The sequence below is a fragment of the Symphodus melops genome (assembly GCF_947650265.1).
Source record: "Symphodus melops genome assembly, chromosome: 1".
NCBI lineage: Eukaryota > Metazoa > Chordata > Actinopteri > Labriformes > Labridae > Symphodus > Symphodus melops.
In genome coordinates this window covers 7,076,770-7,097,257 of record NC_136691.1, presented here as the reverse complement: position 1 = coordinate 7,097,257, position 20,488 = coordinate 7,076,770, and the positions used below count along the sequence as shown (strand labels likewise).

General features: G+C 41.3%; 3 protein-coding genes across 3 annotated transcripts; 2 read left to right on the top strand and 1 right to left on the bottom strand.

The window, feature by feature from the left end:
• Positions 1-1,546: 1,546 nt before the first annotated feature.
• On the top strand, positions 1,547-11,525 carry rbm25b (RNA binding motif protein 25b). Its single transcript, XM_079357751.1, has 17 exons — positions 1,547-1,689; positions 2,206-2,306; positions 2,445-2,656; positions 2,909-2,966; positions 3,163-3,323; positions 3,440-3,625; positions 3,733-3,816; positions 6,705-6,970; positions 7,158-7,275; positions 7,589-7,678; positions 7,977-8,050; positions 8,327-8,477; positions 8,702-9,125; positions 9,734-10,029; positions 10,219-10,317; positions 10,408-10,455; positions 10,616-11,525. Exons 2-17 carry the CDS (start codon positions 2,228-2,230, stop codon positions 10,706-10,708), a joined length of 2,439 nt encoding a protein of 812 aa, XP_079213877.1. The 5' UTR covers positions 1,547-1,689; positions 2,206-2,227; the 3' UTR covers positions 10,709-11,525.
• Positions 11,526-12,086: 561 nt separating this feature from the next.
• eif2s1b (eukaryotic translation initiation factor 2, subunit 1 alpha b) lies at positions 12,087-16,170 on the bottom strand. The gene is made up of 8 exons (XM_079364443.1): positions 16,002-16,170; positions 14,484-14,726; positions 14,202-14,281; positions 13,624-13,775; positions 13,406-13,512; positions 13,213-13,310; positions 12,984-13,127; positions 12,087-12,722 (listed from the first exon to the last, which is right to left on the bottom strand). Exons 2-8 carry the CDS (start codon positions 14,722-14,724, stop codon positions 12,597-12,599), a joined length of 948 nt encoding a protein of 315 aa, XP_079220569.1. The 5' UTR covers positions 14,725-14,726; positions 16,002-16,170; the 3' UTR covers positions 12,087-12,596.
• Positions 16,171-16,248: 78 nt separating this feature from the next.
• Positions 16,249-20,400, top strand: atp6v1d (ATPase H+ transporting V1 subunit D). Its single transcript, XM_079364562.1, has 9 exons — positions 16,249-16,481; positions 17,605-17,722; positions 17,812-17,891; positions 18,279-18,346; positions 18,437-18,481; positions 18,559-18,662; positions 19,338-19,404; positions 19,489-19,567; positions 19,709-20,400. Exons 1-9 carry the CDS (start codon positions 16,441-16,443, stop codon positions 19,851-19,853), a joined length of 747 nt encoding a protein of 248 aa, XP_079220688.1. The 5' UTR covers positions 16,249-16,440; the 3' UTR covers positions 19,854-20,400.
• Positions 20,401-20,488: the final 88 nt, after the last annotated feature.

The window sequence follows — 20,488 nt, the reverse complement described above, 5'->3', positions numbered from 1 at the left end:
GGAAAAGGTGCAGAATTTTCCTTTCTTTTTTTTACACAGTCATCAAACTTATAGGCGAGCCACTGGAAACCTGTCCATGAGCTACCAGTAGCTCTCCTATTAGAGACCCCTGTTATGTAGGATTCAAACTGGGACTTTGACTTGGCCAGTCCATTAGTTTCAGTACTCCAGATTCCTCTTGTTCAAATAGTCTCTGCACAGCTCTGGAGAAGTCCTATGATTGGGGTCATTAAAATTGTCTTGTTGGTATAGAAGGCTATACGAATCCAATTTCATACCGAATGCCAATTTTTATATACCTACATTTGAACCGGCTCACTGGGCATCTCTGAGAAGTCAGAAATTAATCAAGCATAGATAGATAGATAGATAGATAGATAGATAGATAGATAGATAGATAGATAGATAGATAGATAGATAGATAGATAGATAGATAGATAGATAGATACTTTATTGATCCCGAGGGAAATTCAAGGCATCCAGTAGCAGTATACAGACAGGCAGGACACAAGACATTAGTTACAATACACACCCGCTGTCCCCCCTCCCCTCTGTATACAATAATCCCCCAAACAAGATTTAGCAGCCCCTATGTGACTAAGAGTAAACATAATTCTATGTTAAACCTGTGCAGTTAGCATTAGCAATTAGACTTAAAACTTATATAGCATAATGTACATAACCTGTGAGGACAGAAAAACATGTGTTGGTTAAAAGAGACCTGTAAACAGTTAAGGGACCTTAGAAACAAAGTGCTGGCCTTCTAGAAACGAGTGCTGGCCTTCTAGAAACGTAACATAACATTCAACCACTGAAACAACATATTTCTGTTTTAACAGATAGCCTACCTGAGGTCGCATCAGCTGTTGGTTTTTTAAAATAAGCTGTAGACATGGTTGCCTGTACACTTTTAGGAGGTACTGCTGGTCTTTGTGTGCCTCATCCCACTTACATCCATTATGATGCTATCCATGGTCTACTACATCTTTGTCATTGTGTTGTTTTTATGAATGTATTGCCTGCACGGACCTCTGCTCACCAAATTGCCCCTAGGGGACAATAAAGATTTTCCAAATCCAAAAGATTTTCCTGGTAGCTTTTTAGCTCCAAACAGTGTTATAGGGACCCATTTCTTCCTTTGAATAAACTTTGTGTATTTAGTTCAGAAATTATAGCATAGAAAAACACATTTCACTACCAACATCTACATGGTGCACCTCTAGGATTCAACAATGCAAAATTATTGTCATTCCTTATAAGACAATTAGATAATGTATAACTTCTGGATTCTTCTGGAAAATCTTTATTGTCTCCGAGGGGCAATTTGGTTTGCAGCATAAATCCATGCAGCCAATACATTTATAAAAACATCACAATTACACAGATATAAAAGTAAACCTTTGATATCATCACAACTTATTGTTTGATCTACTAATAATAACACTGGCAGTTAAAGCCTTCAGTGCCATAGCTCCGTCCAGCGGACACGTCGAGTCAAACATGACAAGCGCTCCTGTAGTCAAGTACGTAAAGCGCCTGCGTCAGTGTTTGTGAAGGCCCGCGACGTGACGTGACGTAACGTGACGTGCCAACGTGCTAATCAAACATTCGGAACGTTACAAAGGATTTTTTATCATTACTAACCGTCTATTAGCGGGTTGTATAACTTTATACGCCACCTAATTTGGGGTATGTATATTTGCACATTTACAACGTTTATTTTAAAGTAATATTTAGGCAATTAAGAAGAGTTTCTGCTTGTTCCGCAGCTAACGATAGCTTATTTTAAGTTAGCCGCGCCGGGTACGGTAGCGTGCTCAATGCTAGCTTTAGCTAACTAAGCTGCTTTTTTTTTTGGTTTCCTACATGCGTGTTGTTTAGCAATAAGGTACTATATACTATATATAACTAATGTATTAACACTTTGACACTCGGGACTTAATTGTATAAGGTTAACGAATGTGTCTCGTTATCCTTTATTAACTTCTAGTGGTGTTAAGATGGAAAACAAGTCAAGGGTCCATGAACTGTTTGAAAATACAGTATATGACAGAATTTACTAACATTCGTTCACTGAAAATAAGCCATTAGACCACTGTTCCTTATTTTGTATTAAGCCTGTTGAGAGGACTTCTGTAAAGTGAGATTGAAATACATCTCCCACATGTGGATTGCTTATAGATGTAACTAATGTTTCTTCATCAGGTCGGTCCAATCATCACCCAGGATGTCCTTCCCCCCTCACCTTAATCGGCCGCTGTTGCCTCCTCCTGGGATACCTCCACAGTATGCAGGTTTCCCCTCAGGTAAGCAACTTCCCGTTTCTTGGTAAACCTTTTTAATAAATTGTTTTTAGAAAAGGATTTGCAGTTATAAACCCAATCATGCCAAGTAAAGTGTTTGATATCTGACTGCATTGTCTCATGTCTTTTTGGTGGTTTTAGGGACTCCGATGATCCCTGTTCATGTGGGCATCATGACCTCTGCCCCAACAGTAATGGTGCCCTCTGTGACAGTGGTCAGTAAGCCTCCGGTACATAAGAAGGATATTGGTCTGCGAGTCAACAACGATGAGAACAGTGGACCCACCACCACTGTATTTGTGGGGAACATATCAGAGAAAGCCTCAGACATGCTGATCAGACAGCTGCTTGCGGTAAGTGTCAGAGAAGAATTTACAGTCAAATCTATCATCTTAATGTTGAATCTTTAAAAAAAAAAAAAAGTAACTTTCATATCTTATAAGCAACTCTAATCAATGAAGAATATCACTTAGCATACAGTCATGTCGCATATTTGTACCACTACATGTTGCTTAAAGTTGTGTTGGCAACTTGCTAAAAAATAGGAATCATTTGCTGTTTGACTGAAGTCATGACCTTCTCCAGCCTTTATGTTTATGCCCTAGAAATGTGGGATCGTTCTGAGCTGGAAGAGGGTCCAAGGAGCCTCTGGCAAGCTTCAAGGTACTTCTTCTTACACATTACAGATCATTAGGGCAGGAAATACTAAAATAGTTAACTTGGGTGATGGATCCTATATCACCAAGATTGTTTCACTTAAAGCCAATAAAAAAAGTATTTTGTAAATCTTACCCTTTCAAAGAGCACATGATGTTGAACTTGCGCTCACTTCGGTTTCCGTTTTCATCATCTCTTGCAGCCTTTGGCTTCTGTGAGTACAAGGAGCCAGAGTCCACTCTGCGAGCCCTGCGGCTGCTTCATGACCTGCAAATTGGAGACAAAAATCTTTTAGTGAAGGTGGATGCCAAAACTAAGGCTCAGCTGGACGAGTGGAAGGCCAAAAAGAAGACTGCCAATGGGGTAAAATCCAGTTTAAGCGTATGAGTTTCACCCCAGTCTGATGGTTGCCACTTTCACTTTAGAAATAAGTAATTTAATTCATCACTAAAGAAAAACTATTTTCATCTACACGGCAGAATAAGAAGGCTGAGGATGGAGGTGATGATGAAGAGGAGGTTCTAGATGAAGAAACAAAGAAGAAGGATCAGATCGTCAAAGGTGCTATTGATGGACTCATGAGGGAATACGCTGCTGAACTCAATGCACCTTCAACAGACGAAGACTCTCAGCGAAGAAAGAGGAAAAAGGAGAAAAAGGAGGAGGTATGCCAGCCTTCATTTACTTCACATGAACTTTGAATGTTTGTCTCTTGCAGTTAAAAATGTAAATTTGCCATTGGACTGTCTCATTGTTGTTTCGTTCTCTTCAGGATGACATCAACACGATTGACATGGAGGAGGACAAGAGAGACCTGATCTCCAGAGAGATTAGTAAATTTCGAGACACTCACAAGGTAAAGTAGCTCTCTTGATCTTGTAGTTGACATTACAGGTTTTGGACAGCAGCTGTTTATATTGTTCACTCCTAGTGCTTGCACATTTAGTCTACACATTTACCCAGCCTTTCTTGCTCTCAGTAATATGCAGTAATGTGCTACAAATTGGCAGTCCTTAAATTTACACCAACAAACACCTGAATTCGCCCCTTATTCTATGAAATGTTTCATTTTGAATGTTCAAGCACCACAAGTAGGCAGACGGCTAGAACTTTTGTCAACTATCTCAGGCCTGATTGACACCTGTGACCACCATAGTGAAACTACTTAGGTGTAAATATTATACATCCATTCTTCATTCATCACACAAAAATGCATGGAGACGATGTAAAGTTACTTAAAAGCTAATCTATTCATTAAACCCCACCATTATGATAGTGATCATATGGTGACTAAAGCAAGATGAATCTCAGAGCTTTGGAAAAAGTAACGAGGATAGGATGTAAGTATCAGCCTTCATTTACTTTATACATATACTGGGCGCCCCCCTCTTGAGGGCTTGCATAGGGGCAACTGTACCGCACCTTTCTGTGTGTTGGCTCAGGCTCGTGATGCTCCACCAGGCCAACAAAAAATCCAAGTCCCTTCGTGCCCCTTCAACCTCATTTTGTCACTTTATGGTGGTGCCCTGAAAGCTTGAGACTCAGTGAACCTGTGCGAGTCCTCTTTAAATGATGCTCTGTCTTAATGGTGTTCATGTTGAGGCACAAGGACTCTGTCAATAACCACTGCAGTGACTTTGGCTGTAGCTTTTTATGATGCTAGCGCAGGGGGGCGCCCTCTCCACAGCAGCATGCTGATCTGAAGACTGACAAGGTAAGTGCCCTCTGTGTGTGTTGTGTGTATACTATACTCCATCTGTGTCTTTCCCTCTCTGCCCTTTTCTCCTTTTTTCTGAACGATAAAATGAGCATCTCTTTACAGCAGGACAGATGTTTTCTAAGACAGGGTGAAATTCTCTCAAAATTAACTTCTGCAACCAGTTCAAATGAACAAGCGCCAATGGATGTTAAAAAAAGAAGCAAACATGGAAGTGCAAAAAAACCAAACAAACCTGAAGCTTCTTGACTATCCATGTGAGTCTGGCTCTAGTAGACCTGGGAGACACAAACACACCCTATTCACAAATGCCTGTTTTTACAGCCTGGTGCAAAAAGGATATGGGTCTTATAAGTTATTGTCCTCATCAGCACACACTGATTTAAAAAATAAATAGCTCAACCGTTTTGATTTTATGAAGGGTACAAGTTTGCATCGTTAGACGTGTGAGCGAGGCTTAAAACCCAGTTCAGCTCTCAGCCTGTCATTAGGTTGACTGAATTCAGGGTGAGACAGCATTTCCAGCATGGTGCCACCAAATGGTGACATCACTCAGGCTGTGTCCGCTCGTATTTACAGTTGAAGCAAATAAACAGAAAAACAAAAGAAATCAGAACTTTACAATCACAACAGGCTTTATCCAAATTAAATACTTAAATAATACTTAATAAACCAGTACACGTTCCCCCTTAGTGTACTGCTTAAGTATACATTATGTATATAAACTAAAAAGTGAAATTAAATTGATAAAGTAGTACACACATGAACCACAGACGTTGAGCATTGGTAAAATTCAGTCCAGTTAGTATTGAGCAGACACTCTACAGAGGTAAGTAAGAAAGAATCAAACCAGATGAAAAAGTAAACAATCAGGATTTATTACGCTCAACCAGAAGAACATTAGTTTAAGTAACATTAGCTGATTTAGATCTTAAACCATGGCCAACATCTTCCAACTTTCCCATGTCATAAGTTCCCTTCTCTTGAGCTGCATCACACCCCAGGCTTTCTACCCAGCCTCAGTGTTCCTGCTGAAAATAGCCTGACCTTCTGTGGCTGCGTTCCTTTTGAGAGTTAAACAATTATCGTCAAAAACGTGGTCATCCTGCACATTCCACTTGCTGCCAAAGCGTTACTCCTGTTACATACAGTACTTCAAGCTTGTTTTGGTGTATTCAGTAATGTAAATACAGAATGCTACATTACCATGAAAGCCTGGTGTGTAATGCCTTTAAAGGTAGAGTATGGGTGTGTGTGTCTGAAAGAGTCATGAAGAGCTGTTGAAGACTTCCGCAGGGGTAAGACCGCTTCTTTCAATTCTCTGTGCAGAAATGTAACTGATGTTAATCATGTCCATTTCTTGATTTAGCACTGTACCAAATGCCATGTTACCTACCTATTGAAGTAAAGGCTGTTGTTTTCATGATGATGATAATGCTGAAGCAAGTCAGAATCCCATAACGTTTTTCCCTTGTATACGTGTGACCTGCTTTCCTCCCAGGCCTAACTTAAAAGGCTTGTAGGGGCAGCGAAGGGCTGAGTCCGTAGTTCAACACCTGTAAGTCACAAACAACTAGTTCAACAAAAGACTGACGCCTGTTTTCTGTTTTTCTTGTTCTGAGAAGAGGGCTCCTAAGGAGAGAAAAAGCATTGTCTTTTGCGGCGCCTTTTCTTGTTATGAATGCCTCAAGTTGAACATGTTTCACAGATCGCGTTTACCATTTAAAGTGGTTTCCAGTTACATAAGTAGATGATACAGTCAGTTTGAAGCAACGAAGGGCAGAGTTTTACTTCAGTGAAGAAGCTCTCTCTCTGTGAGGGAGAGCCTTTTGATCCTAGGTTTACCAAGTTAGGATTTTAGCTTTGCATTGATAAGATTATGGCATGTTCCTTTATGAAACCCCCCCTACCCTTTTTTAAAAAAAGTCTGGAAACCACTTGATCTGTGCACGGTAGAAAATTGCCTGCAAAGACTCCCCAGATCTTGCGCGCCATTGGCTGAACCTGTGTTGTGTTTTGCTCTGCAGAAACTAGAAGAAGAGAAGGACAAGCGAGAGAAGGAGCGGCAGGAGTTTGAGAAAGAGAGGAGGGAACGGGAAAAGGAGCGAGAGCGGGAAAGAGAGCGGCGGGACCGCGAGAGGGAGAAGGAGCGGGAACGGGAGAAGGAAAGAGAGCGAGAACGGGACAGAGACAGAGACAAAGACCGCGACCGCAGGACCAGAGAGAGGGAGCGAGACCGAGACTGGGAGAGAGACAGAAGCCGTGACAGGAGTCCTAACCGCAGCAGATCCAGGTGAAGAAATTCAACATATCTTTACCTCACAATGTAAAGGTTAAACCTCCCCAGAGTTTTTGCTTCATTTAAACCTCTACTCGTGACCAGAAGGACATACTCCGACTTGGTTTGATTGACATATTTCTCTGTTTTGTCCCTTCTTACCTTTTTTTTTCTTTTTTTTTTTTCTTTTTCTTTTTTGCAGGGAGGTGAGTCGAGACCGAGACAGAGAAAAGAAGCGAGACCAAGAGGATGAAGAGGAGGCGTATGAGCGCAGGAAGCTGGAGAGGAAACTCAGAGACAAGGAAGCAGCCTATCAGGAGGTATGAAAGACTGGGAAGTGGCTCGATGTTCCTCCTCTTTAGTGCACACTCAGAGTGATGTACTAGATGTACTCACCACTCTTATTTCAAGGTTCTTCATGTTGACCCTGAAACATGATTCGACTCTCCCGGGAGAAAATAACAGATGCATTGCAGTTTTTAGCCCAAATGATAAAAGTCTGCAATCTTAAAACTTCTAAGTCTGTATCTTTACTTACTATGTGAATAAAAACATTCCTTTTTTTCAGTTATCTTGCTCAATCATGATGGTTTTTTTTTTATTGTGGCTCATCTGACACTATTATAACTACAGCGTCTAAAAAACTGGGAACTCAGGGAGAGGAAGAAGGCGCGAGATTACAGCAAGGACTCTGAGAGGGAAGATGAGCGCCGACGTGAAATGGTGAGAGCAAAACGAAGACACTGGTGGTTAGAAGGGATTCCATTTTCCTCATGTACAGGCAAAATTGTGAGAGCAAAGAAATGAACTAAATGTACTATAGTGTATTGCTTGTTCTCAGCTCCTCTAAATAAGACTTCAGGCGTTTTTATGAAAGTAGGACTGAATGCGCATATACCATCCTGTTGCTAATATAGAGGTTTTTAAGTGTTTTCTGGCGTTCATGTGATGCTGTTTAAGTAAGCAGATAACATTTGCTGGCAGATGGACATTGATTTAACCCGGTCTTGTGTGTCTTCAGGTTAAAGAGGGCAAACGGCTGAAAGAATTTCTTGAAGACTACGACGATGAAAGAGATGACCCCAAATACTACAGGTGAGCAAGAACAAAAAGATGTTTCAGTGCCGTCTTTACCGAGCCAGAAAAAAAAAAACATTAAATGAAATGAATGTAAAAAAAAAAAAAAAAAAAAAAGGACCTGCACTTGACATACATAATCCTTTAAATTATGAATGTTTGGTCTGAGCCTTGAGGCACCTGCACACGTAGTAATTGGTTGGAAGACGCAGCACATGCTGTGACCCAGATCTGATGCAGCACTGCTGCTGTGGTTATTGTTCTAAAGGCTGTAATTTCTGGTGTGACCCCTAGGGGCAGTGCGCTGCAGAAGCGTCTCAGAGACAGAGAGAAGGAGATGGAGGCGGACGAGCGTGACAGGAAGAGAGAGAAGGAGGAGCTGGAGGAGATCAGACAGAGGCTGCTAGACGAGGGACATCCAAACCCAGACGCTGAGCTACGCAGGGTATGCTTCCATAAGACAATGAGGATGTGTTAGTGTGTCTGTATGTGTGCAGTGAGCGAGCATGCTGTGTGTTGTTTTTGTGAAGGTCACATTATCATCTGAATCTCTCTGCATCTCTGCACATCTGTGTTGTCCAGCTTTTATCGTCTGCTGACCTTCCTGTCTGTAAAACACAGTGACTGGGTGTTAATGTTCTTCATTTCTGCTTCTTCTAATTGGTGCAGATGGAGGAGGAAGAGGAGGAGCGTCTGAGACAACCTCCCATCATCCAAGAGCCTGAGCCTGTGGTGGAACGGGAACGCCACAGGAGTTCAAGAGACCACCGAGAACACCGAGACCGCAGACAAGAGCACCAGGAGAAAGCCGAGGCTCGATCACGGCCCGCCCCCTCTGACAATGAGGTAGAGGAGGGTGAGGATGATGATTATGACAACGATGAAGATAACCCTGATGTGAAACCTTGCTTGAAGCCAACAATGAGGCCCATCACAGCGGCGCCCTCGGTGTCATCAGCCAGTGGCAATGCGTCCCCGAACACACCCGGGGAAGAGTCGCCCTGCGGCATCATCATCCCCCACGAGAACTCGCCCCCTGATGCACTGCCGCAGGAGGAGCACCGGCCCAAGATCGGCCTCAGTCTCAAACTGGGTGAGTTTTTAAAAAAAAAAAGTGTGGATGAGAAAAAATGTTTAGATGCATTTTTCGAAGGTGTATGCAAAAAACCCAAACATCTTTTCTTACTTTAATTAGCGGAGAAATGTACAATTACAATTTTTAGAAGTTTACATTGCTCCACTCTCTGTAGCCTACATAGACCAGAATGCACTGCTTACACATCTGTAGTCAGCAGTTTTGTGTGATACATCATCCTTCTAACTGGATTTTTGTCACTTAAAACCTCACACCAAAGTCCTTTCAATCCATCTTGAAAAAAGAATAATTAATCTAATTAAAAGAAAGAAGCACAAAGACACCTGTGTTCATTAGATACTGCAGATTCATGTTGATGACTTAGTGAACAGTTACTGAAGAGCCAGGCGAGTCAGATGTATGGCGAGCGGCTGGTTATCCAAAATCAATTGTCATGTCACTTAAGAACCTACTTAAACTTCCGATTTTAATATTTTTTTTACCTGATGAAAACTGCAAAATTCTTATGGAATTTATACATCCTTCTTGTCAGATTTATTCACTGCTGAATGAGTTATTCTATTCACGGAGATTAACAGGAAAACTGTGCTCATGATCATATCCAGGTGCCACAGGAAGCCCCAGTCAGCCCAACACAGGTAAGAGGAAGAAGCTGCCCGTGGACAGCGTCTTCGACAAGTTTGATGACGAGGAGGCCGACGAGCAGCCTCGCAAGAGGAAGCTGGTGCCGCTGGATTACGATGACGACAAAAGCCTTGGGGTGGATGGAGCTGGTCTCTCCAGCATCAAGGGGCCAAACACCGAGGAAAAACGTAAACACATCAAGACTCTGATTGAAAAGATTCCCACAGCAAAGCCGGAGCTGTTCTCCTACCCTCTGGACTGGTCCATGGTAGACACGGTGAGGAGACGAGCTGTGAATATTCATGTAAACCATCACTAAGCCCCTAAGGAGACTATTTCATGAGGCCCCAATGGGTTAGCTTTTGCTTCACCTGTAGCAGGAGAGTAAATGTTTTTGCAAGTATTTAGCACATCTACAACTTTACATGTGTTGTCTTTTTTTTTTTTATTAATTTTTTTTTATTAGTTGTTAATGGAGCGACGTGTTCGGCCCTGGATCAATAAAAAGATTATCGAGTACATCGGAGAGGAGGAGGCGACCTTAGTGGACTTTGTCTGCACCAAGGTAAAGACCGTGTGTCTGCACATGCAATCTATTCCAGGCTGTGAGGGGAAGTGAAACATGAGATGAATGTAATCTTTCTGTGTTTCCCAGGTGATGGCTCACAGTATGCCACAGAGTATCTTGGATGATGTTGCCATGGTGAGTAGTGTACTGGAAAAATAAGCCTCTAACATTAACTGCTACCTTAGTTATTTCTTTGATCATATCCATGTGGCATTATTAACTTGTCAAATATAGTATTTTAGAAATACTTGCTGAAAGTCATGTCTGATTTTATCTCTCTGTCCTCCTGTTTCAGGTTCTTGATGAAGAAGCTGAAGTCTTCATAGTGAAGATGTGGAGGTTACTCATTTATGAAACTGAAGCGAAGAAGATTGGACTGGTGAAATAAGCAAAAACACCTTTTCTTTCTTCTTTTTTTTTTTTTTTTTTTTTCTCTGGAGCATCGTGTAAAATAGTGTAGCACAGTATGTCATCCCACATGACACAATAACATCAGACCCTGATCATTCTCATTATCGCACCAGATGTCCAGGTCACTATCCATTTTTTTTCTTCTCCTCAACATACTCAGGCTACGTTCATCTCCGCTCTGTTTGTAGGTGCTGACCGTGTCTGTGCTTTTGTGTAAATACAGTACATGATTATCTGAATATGATGAAATAATTCTGAAGTAACAGCTGACAGACACATTGTTGTGTTGCAGAATAAGGTGTTGTGGTCCTATTTTGATATTGTATACATGCCATCACACTTTCCAGGAGCATTTGTCTGCAGGCTCAGGTTACTTTTAACTTTTAGAATCTCTGAAGTGCGAAATCTGGCCTTTAGTTAGGTGTTTAATTGGAGACACTTTAGAGTGTTCAAAACAAGGATGTGATGTTTTACAGGGTTATTTATTCAGGTTTTGGACACAACTCTAATTTGTTATTCAAGTGAACAGATTTTTTCCTCTTTTTATTTTTCCGTATCACATTCCTGATGGCCGTGTCAGCATGCTCTTCTTCCCCAGTTTTCAAAGAAGCACCTTGTTGTCATTTTAAATGTGATTAGACCTACAGAATATGCACACACACACACATCATAACCACTATAAGGAAAAATGAGCTGAGAACATGCGAGGGAATGTTTGGGTTTTGAAGCTGTAAAAGATGATCTCCATTTGTTTTTGTATTGTTGAACATTTGAATAAAAATGATTTTTATAAATGTGTATCCTTAATGACTCCCACTCTCCAATATTGCAGTTTAAGTGAATCAGAAAAGACCGCCACACCAGGTTGTATTTACGACCTTGTAACAGTTTAACTTTGTTTTGTTCTAACAAAATCAATTTATGAGGATGCTGCATCAGGACAAGAGAGATAACATTCTGCAGCAGAGCCATTCAGGTATGTGTCCAGTTATTCAACCAATTTACAGATCAAAGTCACTATGCTTCTGAAGTATCATTTTCCAATTTAAAATTCCTTTTAGATTTTCAGTCAGTTGAGTCTCATTGTAACGTTGCTTAATACTCGTGCTGGTTTGTTACAAATTGGAGGAAGGTCTTTTACCTGCTCTTTTGTAAAGTGGAAATAACGTTAATGAACTATTGCAATGTAAATATTGTAGATGCAATGTAATTTACTGAAACCAAAAAGGTTTCTATTGATAGAAACCAATATGGAGAATGTCGTTTAATGCAGAAAAAATAATACAAAAAGAAAAAATTAAGTCTTGTTCCATTTCATACAATAATTACATTTCATAGCAGCTGACAAAGACGCATTGAGATCAAAACTTCCAGAATTTTATTGATGCCATGTGAGATAAACAGCAGCAGGTCTTGCGAGTGAAACTCCTTCAACTGGAAGAGAAAACAGCACATGAAGTCACTGCTGATCGGCGTAGAGACAGACGAGCTGATGCGTTTCCTCTCTGGAGACCGAGGACACTGAGCTCTGAAGCAAGAGGTAAGAGAAGGCCACTGCTTGTAAACTGCTTGGATTTTATTCAAATTTAAAAATAGAAACTACTTTGTTGTTTGTAATTTAGCTTTCTTTGCGTCCATGTCAGGATAAGAGGACAGCTGTTAGTGTCACCCGCCTTTGAAACAAACTTTTCTACTGAACAAACCAGGAAGTTTGCCAATGAACATTTCACGCCTGTTAATGTTTGCAATGTGAAAGATTACATCTGCTGGACTGAGCCACTGTGGTGACTTGTGTCCACATTTCTCCTTCGATGGTTTCGTTTTTTTTCCCCCCTCTCCACCAGCCTTTCCTCTGAGGAGCGACTCTAGTCCTCTGCTTTGGCCTCCATCTCCTCGGCGTCGTCGTCTCCATCGACCTCGGCGTTCTCCCGCTCTAGCCTCTCCAGCTGCCGAGCGAGCTCTGTCTCATCCGTGTCCGTCACCACCTTAGGCTGAAAAACAAACAAGCGGAGAGGTTTTGTTCACATCCAGATGAAAACTCAAAAAAGAAATGTATATCAGATACGAGTGAATTATTGAGCTAGCAGTTTTATTAGATCTAAATAAGTGCTAACATGAAGTTTACCAGAAAAATATTCAAGTCATATTTGAGGAAACATGTTTCCTGACTTGAAATCTTTAAGAGTATTTTCCCCTCTGAGTTATTACAAGAAACAATATATAATATCTACAAATAATCCCTGGCCCCTCACCTCCATCTGGATGTTGAAGACGCCTCGTTTCTCCTCAATCTTCTCCTTGATCGCAGCCATGGCCTGATTGAGGACGGACAGGCCCTCTGTGCGCTCCAGCGTGGTCGTTGTCATCACGTAGCGAGGGGGAGCGATCAGGTTGATCTGTGAAAACAAGACCGTGGATTTCAAACAATCACAGTTATATGAAAACCAACAGGTGACTCGTAGTTAGGACTGGGAACTTCACCTTGATTGGCATGGCTTCAGTGGAGCAGCCTAGCCCCGCCCTCAGAGCCTCCTTAACAGCATCGATGCCCTCATAGCCGTAACACGCTACCTCAATGTCTGCAGGAGAGAGGGGAACGTTGTCACTCCACCAGTGGAATACTGGGAAGCAGTCTTGTAACAGCTACAGCAAATTGTCATATTTAAATTCATACCTGCTCTGATTTTGACAGCCTGAGGGGTGAGTCGCCTGTTGATGTTATCAATTAGCACGTTCCTCTCCTCCTCTGTTAACTCCAGCCCGTCAAGAATGGCAGGATCTCTGTAGAGGGAACACGTTCAACGCATGATTTGACATTGTACTTGTTCATTATTATTTAAGTGTCCAGACAGTCTTCGTGACGAGCGACGCAGCGTCAAAACAAGCACTCACGACACGGCCTGCTTGAAGACGTCATAGGCTCCGTATCCGGGCCGCTTGTATTTCTCATCAAAGACCCAGGCGGTGCGCTGGTACAAGCTCTCTAGCTGCTCGTCCTTACTGTATTCCAGCACCTCTGCCACGTGTCGCAGGATGCTGTACACCTGCAAACAACAACGCACATCATCGATACCGACTCTAAAATCACTTTGGCTTTTAACCTCATTTGAGGACAAAGAGAAAAAAATACAGTAAAGAAGATTTTATAACTCAAGTGTGCAAAACTGATAATGAACATGAGAACGAGCTTTTCAGTTAGCCTCCTCCCAAGAATGAATGCTTTCATTCATATTGCTACGTATATTCTTATACTTCTTACTGCTTTATTGTGTGTTAGAGCAACAACCTAATGTCTCCTGTTAAGTGTTTGAGATTCTGATATTATTGATCACAAAAGTTCAACGGTGAGCACGCTTGCATTCGGCTACAACTGTAAAAAGCTAGTCATAAATAAAACAAGGTCAATGTTCAATATCTACATTTCTCTCAATGTTGTATTCTTATGAGTAAAAGAAAAAAACCAAGCTTACAGTTTTAGATTTAGTGAATTTATCTTCACACTTGATGGCCTCCTCCGGTGAAACTCTTCTTTTTGATAAATCGATGTATCCTACAGACAAAGCCAAGAAGAGAGTTGGTCATATCGTTTCATGTGAGGACATCATCAGAGTATACGTCACAGCAGGATGGGAAGACAGAGGTCAGCTCCTTAGATTAGATTCAAAAGGATTCATTCTAAATGGGATTGTAAGCTCATTCTGTCATGTAGTACTTTCTGGTTTTCAAAGCCCGCCTACATAAACAACTCTCACCCTTCTCTTTGTCTACTCGGATAACAACCACACACTCATTACGGCCGATGCGGATGAGCTTGTTGATGGAGCGGATACGTCGACGGGACAACTCGCTCAGGAGGATCATGCCCTCGATGTTGTTGTACTCCAGAAGGCTGACGTAGGCGCCCATCTCAGCGATGGACCTCACGTTCACCATCACGACATCCTCCACCTCTGGGAACCGGTGCTGGTAAAATCGACAGCTGAGCCCCGGCATCGCTGAGACATTCACACAAGAGAGAGAGAGAGACGGGTTAAAAATATGTCAAATATGATTCCCACTAATCCGCCTGAAAGAGAGACTAACAATTTGAATGATGAGCCTGTAAAAGGAAGAGGTTAAAGGTCAATGGATCAAGGCTTGAATGAAACAAAGCTGACAGCTTCTGGGTGTGTTTGCATGATGGGTAATCAGGGAGGTTCAAACTGAAGACCTCAAGGACTATGGATTATTTATACATACTGTACATATTGAATTTCCATTGGGATCAACAAAAGTATCTATCTGTCTATCTAGTCAGCCCCTGGTGCTAAATACATCAAAGAGAGATAACCCGGCCATTACATGTCCATTTAACAAAAATCCACTGTAACCATTACATAAACAGTGCATGTATTGTTTATCTGGTGATATTGTATCCGCACTAGAACCTGAAGTATACACTGCTTTATTTTCATTTAATCTCAACAAGCCATACAGTCTGGAGAGCTTTGTCAGCAGGCTGTAGAAAGAAAAAAACAAGCCCCGACAATGGAGACAATGACAGCTTTGCACAAACTTTACCATTAACGTGTCCACTTCTAGTTTTATTGGGACTATTTTAGAGTTGTTTATTAATATGGCCCCAAAAACAAAAAGGGAAACTAAACAAACGGCACCATCAACATTTAATCGACAACACAATGAGAAGCTCCAACCAACTCTCCATTAAAGAACCAAACCACTCTCACAGGCTAAGTGATCAGCCCCCAAAGGAATCATTTACAGTCTTAATATGTCTACAGTCCAACTTTAAGAAATACATCGTGAGCGAATCGTATCGTGAATCGCCACATCCCCAATTTAAACCATTCCTGGTATTTCTTGTTGGTATCATCTGACCGAGTTAAGATCCTCCAAATAACAGAAAAGAGATTAGGTGAACTGGCAGGTTAGACACAGGCTGTTTCAGTCCACATTTTTATCTTTGAATGGGATGATGCAATGCACACAACCAGATGCCCTAAACTGTAACAAACCAGGACTCTAACAAACACAAACTTATTTAAATATCTGTCTCAAATCAACAGCGACAGAGGCTGTTAATGAAATCCAATACCAAGAGACTGGTATTAAGGAAAAAGGGGGACAAGAACCCGCTAGCTTCTCAGCTAATAACCCGGTTCACATGCGGCACATGCAGCAGTGAAGAGGCTTCATGTTAGCTCCCCGGCTAGCATCCCCGGATGGTCACGTGTCTCTGTTCAACGCACTCCTTCGCTCTTTAAACTCACCTGTATCATGTGGTTACGGGACGATAGACTGTTATTTTTATCCGTATCGGGGGTTGTTTAAATGTCCACTTGTTTGTTTCTTTCCAGACGTTTTCAAAGAAGAACTCGGGCCCGCTAGCTCACAATCATTGGGTGTGCTAATATCGCGACCCGGAAAAAGATCGACGCAGCTTTTTTTTTCCCCCACGCGCGCATGCGCTGAACGCAAACACGTTTTAGTCACATGATCAGAGAGGCCAGCTGATCGTCACCGGACGGAGAGTAGGAGAAGATCACGACCATCATCATCATCAGCCTGAGCTGTGTTTCTAATCCTGCACGAATAGCGACGTATTTCATGCGGAGCCTATTACAGTAGAATAACAGTGAACGATTCAGTGTTAGTTTAAGGAAACGGAAGTAAATATAACACCTCAATCATCGACCAAAAGACGAGAAGATGTCTGGAAAAGAAAGGATCGACGTATTCCCCTCCAGAATGTAAGCAGCTTGTTTTCTTAGCTCGATGCTAGCCTCTCAGCCAGCTCTATAGTTATGCTCATATATTCATATATTGACTGTCAGTCTCTCAAGGTTATGATTTATATCTCCTCTCTATTCAGTCCACATGAAGGGATACCACCTGGTTTTGCAGTGTGATTCAAGCTTAAATATAATTTATAGCTGTGCTGTGGAAAGAGGAAGACTCTGTCATATGTCATGTGATGTTTCTATCACGATCCTTTATGTGAGCTGTCAATGTGTGTGAAACATTAAGAGCATCAATCTGTCTTTTTGACTACATATCTCATGATCAGTGAAGTCTGATCAGGAATTATTTCACCTTATGGGTCCAATCATACACATACTGTACACGGAGAAAGTAGATCAGCAACAAACGTGCAAATATTACTGAGCTGGGACATGAATATACAGTGGATATGAGATTACCAACCAGAAGAAGATTTCTAAATATGAAGAAGTGAGGTTCTGATATACACTACTGTAAAATAAGACGGGCCTAATATTAGGATTGCACATTTGTAACGGAGATCTTAAATATATTAAACCCCACAGTAACGTCTGCAGAATAAATGTCATGTAACAATGACCTTTTGAGTTTTCTGATGTGAACTTGACAGGTTTTAGGGATATTTCACTATAGAATTAATGATAATAAATAGTCAAAGTGTGCCAAACAAAGATATTGGCAGTGTTGATTGCAGATGTTGTTTGAGGAAAGAAATGAGCTCAACGTGTTTGTAGATTGTTGACTAAACAAGGCTGTCAATGCTTTTTTGCATTTAACAGAAAGTACAGCAAATACGACTAAACGACTTGAACGCTCGCCTCAAGAATGTCATAGGCATCTGATGTAAACGTTTTCTGCTCGAGACTTGAGAAAACTACTTAAACAAGAACACAACTTTACATTAACAGAATCAAGAAAAGTATATCTTCAATGGATTCACATCCCGATATTTAGATACAGTAAATAATTTGGAAGCTGCTGCACGCTGACTGTATTTCATTTTTGCTCCATGTCGAGGATAACAACGAGCAAACTTCAAAGAGCTGAATAATCCATGTTAACTTTACGTATCTTGTCTTGGTTTTTTTTCAGGGCTCAGACCATCATGAAGGCTCGGCTAAAAGGTGCACAGACTGGCCGCAACCTCCTGAAGAAGAAATCTGACGCCCTCTCCATGCGCTTCCGTCAGATCCTCCGCAAAATTATTGAAGTCAGTGGAGAATAATTAACAAGTGCGTTGGTGACTTTGATGGCCCCTGATGCTTTCTTAAAGCAGTGTTTCCATCTGTTTTCCCTTAGACCAAGACTAAGATGGGAGAGGTGATGAGAGAAGCCGCTTTCTCATTGGCTGAAGCCAAATTTGCAGCTGGAGACTTCAGGTAAGAGTCTGAGAACAATCACGTGATGTTTTTTTAAAAAGCTTCCATGAAATAGCTGGCAGATGGCATACATTTTATATATTTCTTTTGCAGAACAGGAAGCTAGGGAGGGACACGTTGTTAAAATTTATTGGTGTTTAGAGAAACACATAGTTTTGAATGTAGGAACATTTAAAGACAAACACAGTGACGACCCATGAGTGCTCTCTTTCTAGTTGGCTCTGTGCAAAATGGGGGAGGGACATAGAAATTAGCTCAGTATTTCATTGGACAAGGAAATATCAAAAGCCCAGGAAGGCAGGTTGAGCAACAATTTGTTTTATTATGATTTCAGGGAATTCAATTTGATGTGAACTTCTTTGATAAGTTTTGTGATTCTGTCCACAGCACAACTGTGATCCAGAACGTCAACAAAGCCCAAGTGAAGGTCCGTGCCAAGAAGGACAACGTGGCAGGTTAGCCTAAAAAAGATTGACCTTTTACATTTTTGAACTCACTGTTGGTAAAATGTAATCTCTCGTATACCTGTTTTTTTTCTTTATCAGGTGTCACCCTGCCAGTTTTTGAGCACTATCAGGAAGGCGGAGACAGTAAGTCACGTTTGTTTGAAGTTAGTTTGTGTGATCAGTGGATGAAGGAGAGTTCTCACCCTCACTGCGTCTCTCAGGTTATGAGCTGACCGGTCTGGCCCGAGGAGGAGAGCAGCTCTCTCGGTTGAAGAGGAATTACGCCAGAGCTGTGGAGCTGCTGGTGGAGCTGGCCTCCTTACAGGTAGGGGGCGCTGTTACAAATATATGTATGATAATGAAGCCAGGTAATGTTCGGTACTTTTGACTTTTGTGTTTCAGTTTTTATACTACTTTAATACTTAACTCCAGATAATTCAGAGGGGAAATATGTTTTAATACTTTACGTGACTGCTTAGGTAACTTTTCTCCTACAAATCGAGTGTAAAAATTCAAAAACATTCAAGTTTACATGCTAAAGCCTCAACATTATTGGCCGCTTAAGAAACTGTAACACTCTGACAGGGTGGAGGAGTCTTACATTTGGACATGCATTCTTTTATTTTATGCACTCGGTTTCCCCATAATAAGTCATTTCTGGTTGTTTTCCTGAGTCATTAACATATTTTATCTTGTATCCTAAGGGTTGCAAAAGCACAGAAACATGCACAGAATCTATCACGACTGGTGCGACCTGCATATCATGATGTGTTTCAGTATTCTTTCCTTGATACCGTGAATATGCCAAACTACATGTAAAATGTTTTTAAAGAAATACTCATCAAAATGACCATGTATTTATTTAACATTTTCAGGTTAATAGATAGATAGATACATAGATACTTTATTGATCGCGAGGGAAATTCAAGCAATAAATGAATAAATAATAAATGAATGTGATCAAGAAGTTTTGACACATTTGATCTCTTTCTGTCTGCAGACATCTTTTGTCACTCTGGATGAAGCCATCAAGATTACCAACCGGCGTGTGAACGCTATTGAGCATGGTAAAAACTCCCTTTTAATGTACATGATTGCTACCGGTTATCTCTCAGAGAATTAGGACTTTAACGGCAGGCTGATCTTTGCAGTGATTATTCCCCGGATTGATCGCACCCTCACCTACATCATCACCGAGCTGGATGAGAGAGAACGAGAGGAGTTCTACAGGTGAAACATGCCCTGTTTTAACCATAAAAAAATGTTCCAACCAATATTCCCTAAAAAAAAATAAAGTCTACATGCTGTGGCTGACTAACCTTATTTTTCTCCTACGATGACGATCATCTTTCCTCCTCTCGTCGGTACCAGGCTGAAGAAGATCCAGGAGAAGAAGAAGCAGCTCAGGGAAAGAACAGAACTGGAAATCGCAGCGCGTCTGGCTAAGCTGGGTCCCATCTCAGAGCCCACGAACATGCTGATGGATGAGACCGACGAGGACCTGCTGTTCGAGTGAAGAATTTCTCCATCATCCTATTTATTGTGTGCCTCCGAGGCCATCTTTATGTCTTCTCGAGAAACTGATTGGTTAAGAGTTTTTTTTTGTGTACTCGTCTGTGATGATTTGTTCTGTTGTTTCAGCAATGGAAGATCGTGAGTGTGTGTGTGTGTTTCCAGATTTGTCACTGTACAGAACTAAAGTGTCGTGAAGCTTATCTGTCAACCCTCAAGGGAGAAATCATCCTAATAATAACAATATGTATATGTGTTACACACTTGCTTTGTGAGTAAAATTTAAAGAGCATTCCATGTGACGGTCCGACTTGTAGATACTTCCTGCAAAACATTTAGAGCCATTGATTGCATGCTGTAAAAGTATTCAAAGAGTTAGTGAGTCTGTGTGATCATCCAGCTGCTGACCGCTCGTCACCGGGTTGTTGTGACTTCATCGAGGATGTTTACCATTATACCTGAAAACCCTTTTATGACCGAACTGTAAAACTTGGTGTGCAAGTCCACAAAACCCGACAATTCATTCAAATAAATATGTTATCAATATCCAACTACTGCCTCGGTTTCTTACTAGGATTAAGGATTAAAGCTTCAACACATTAAAACAGTAAATATCAGTCATATTCTTTTGAGCCTCTT

Bases quoted from the DNA above. Each gene is read 5' to 3' on its own strand.
- rbm25b (XM_079357751.1), top strand. From the start codon at position 2,228: ATGTCCTTCCCCCCTCACCTTAATCGGCCGCTGTTGCCTCCTCCTGGG. The intron at 3,817-6,704 runs GTAAAGTAGCTC...TTTGCTCTGCAG, and splicing joins AATTTCGAGACACTCACAAG to AAACTAGAAGAAGAGAAGGA. The intron at 9,126-9,733 runs GTGAGTTTTTAA...GATCATATCCAG, and splicing joins CGGCCTCAGTCTCAAACTGG to GTGCCACAGGAAGCCCCAGT.
- eif2s1b (XM_079364443.1), bottom strand. From the start codon at position 14,724: ATGCCGGGGCTCAGCTGTCGATTTTACCAGCACCGGTTCCCAGAGGTG. The intron at 14,282-14,483 runs GTGAGAGTTGTT...CTTTGTCTGTAG, and splicing joins CCGAGTAGACAAAGAGAAGG to GATACATCGATTTATCAAAA. The intron at 13,128-13,212 runs GTGAAGTTCCCA...TTGTTTTCACAG, and splicing joins CTGAAGCCATGCCAATCAAG to ATCAACCTGATCGCTCCCCC.
- atp6v1d (XM_079364562.1), top strand. From the start codon at position 16,441: ATGTCTGGAAAAGAAAGGATCGACGTATTCCCCTCCAGAAT. The intron at 17,892-18,278 runs GTAAGAGTCTGA...TTCTGTCCACAG, and splicing joins TTTGCAGCTGGAGACTTCAG to CACAACTGTGATCCAGAACG. The intron at 19,568-19,708 runs GTGAAACATGCC...CGTCGGTACCAG, and splicing joins GAACGAGAGGAGTTCTACAG to GCTGAAGAAGATCCAGGAGA.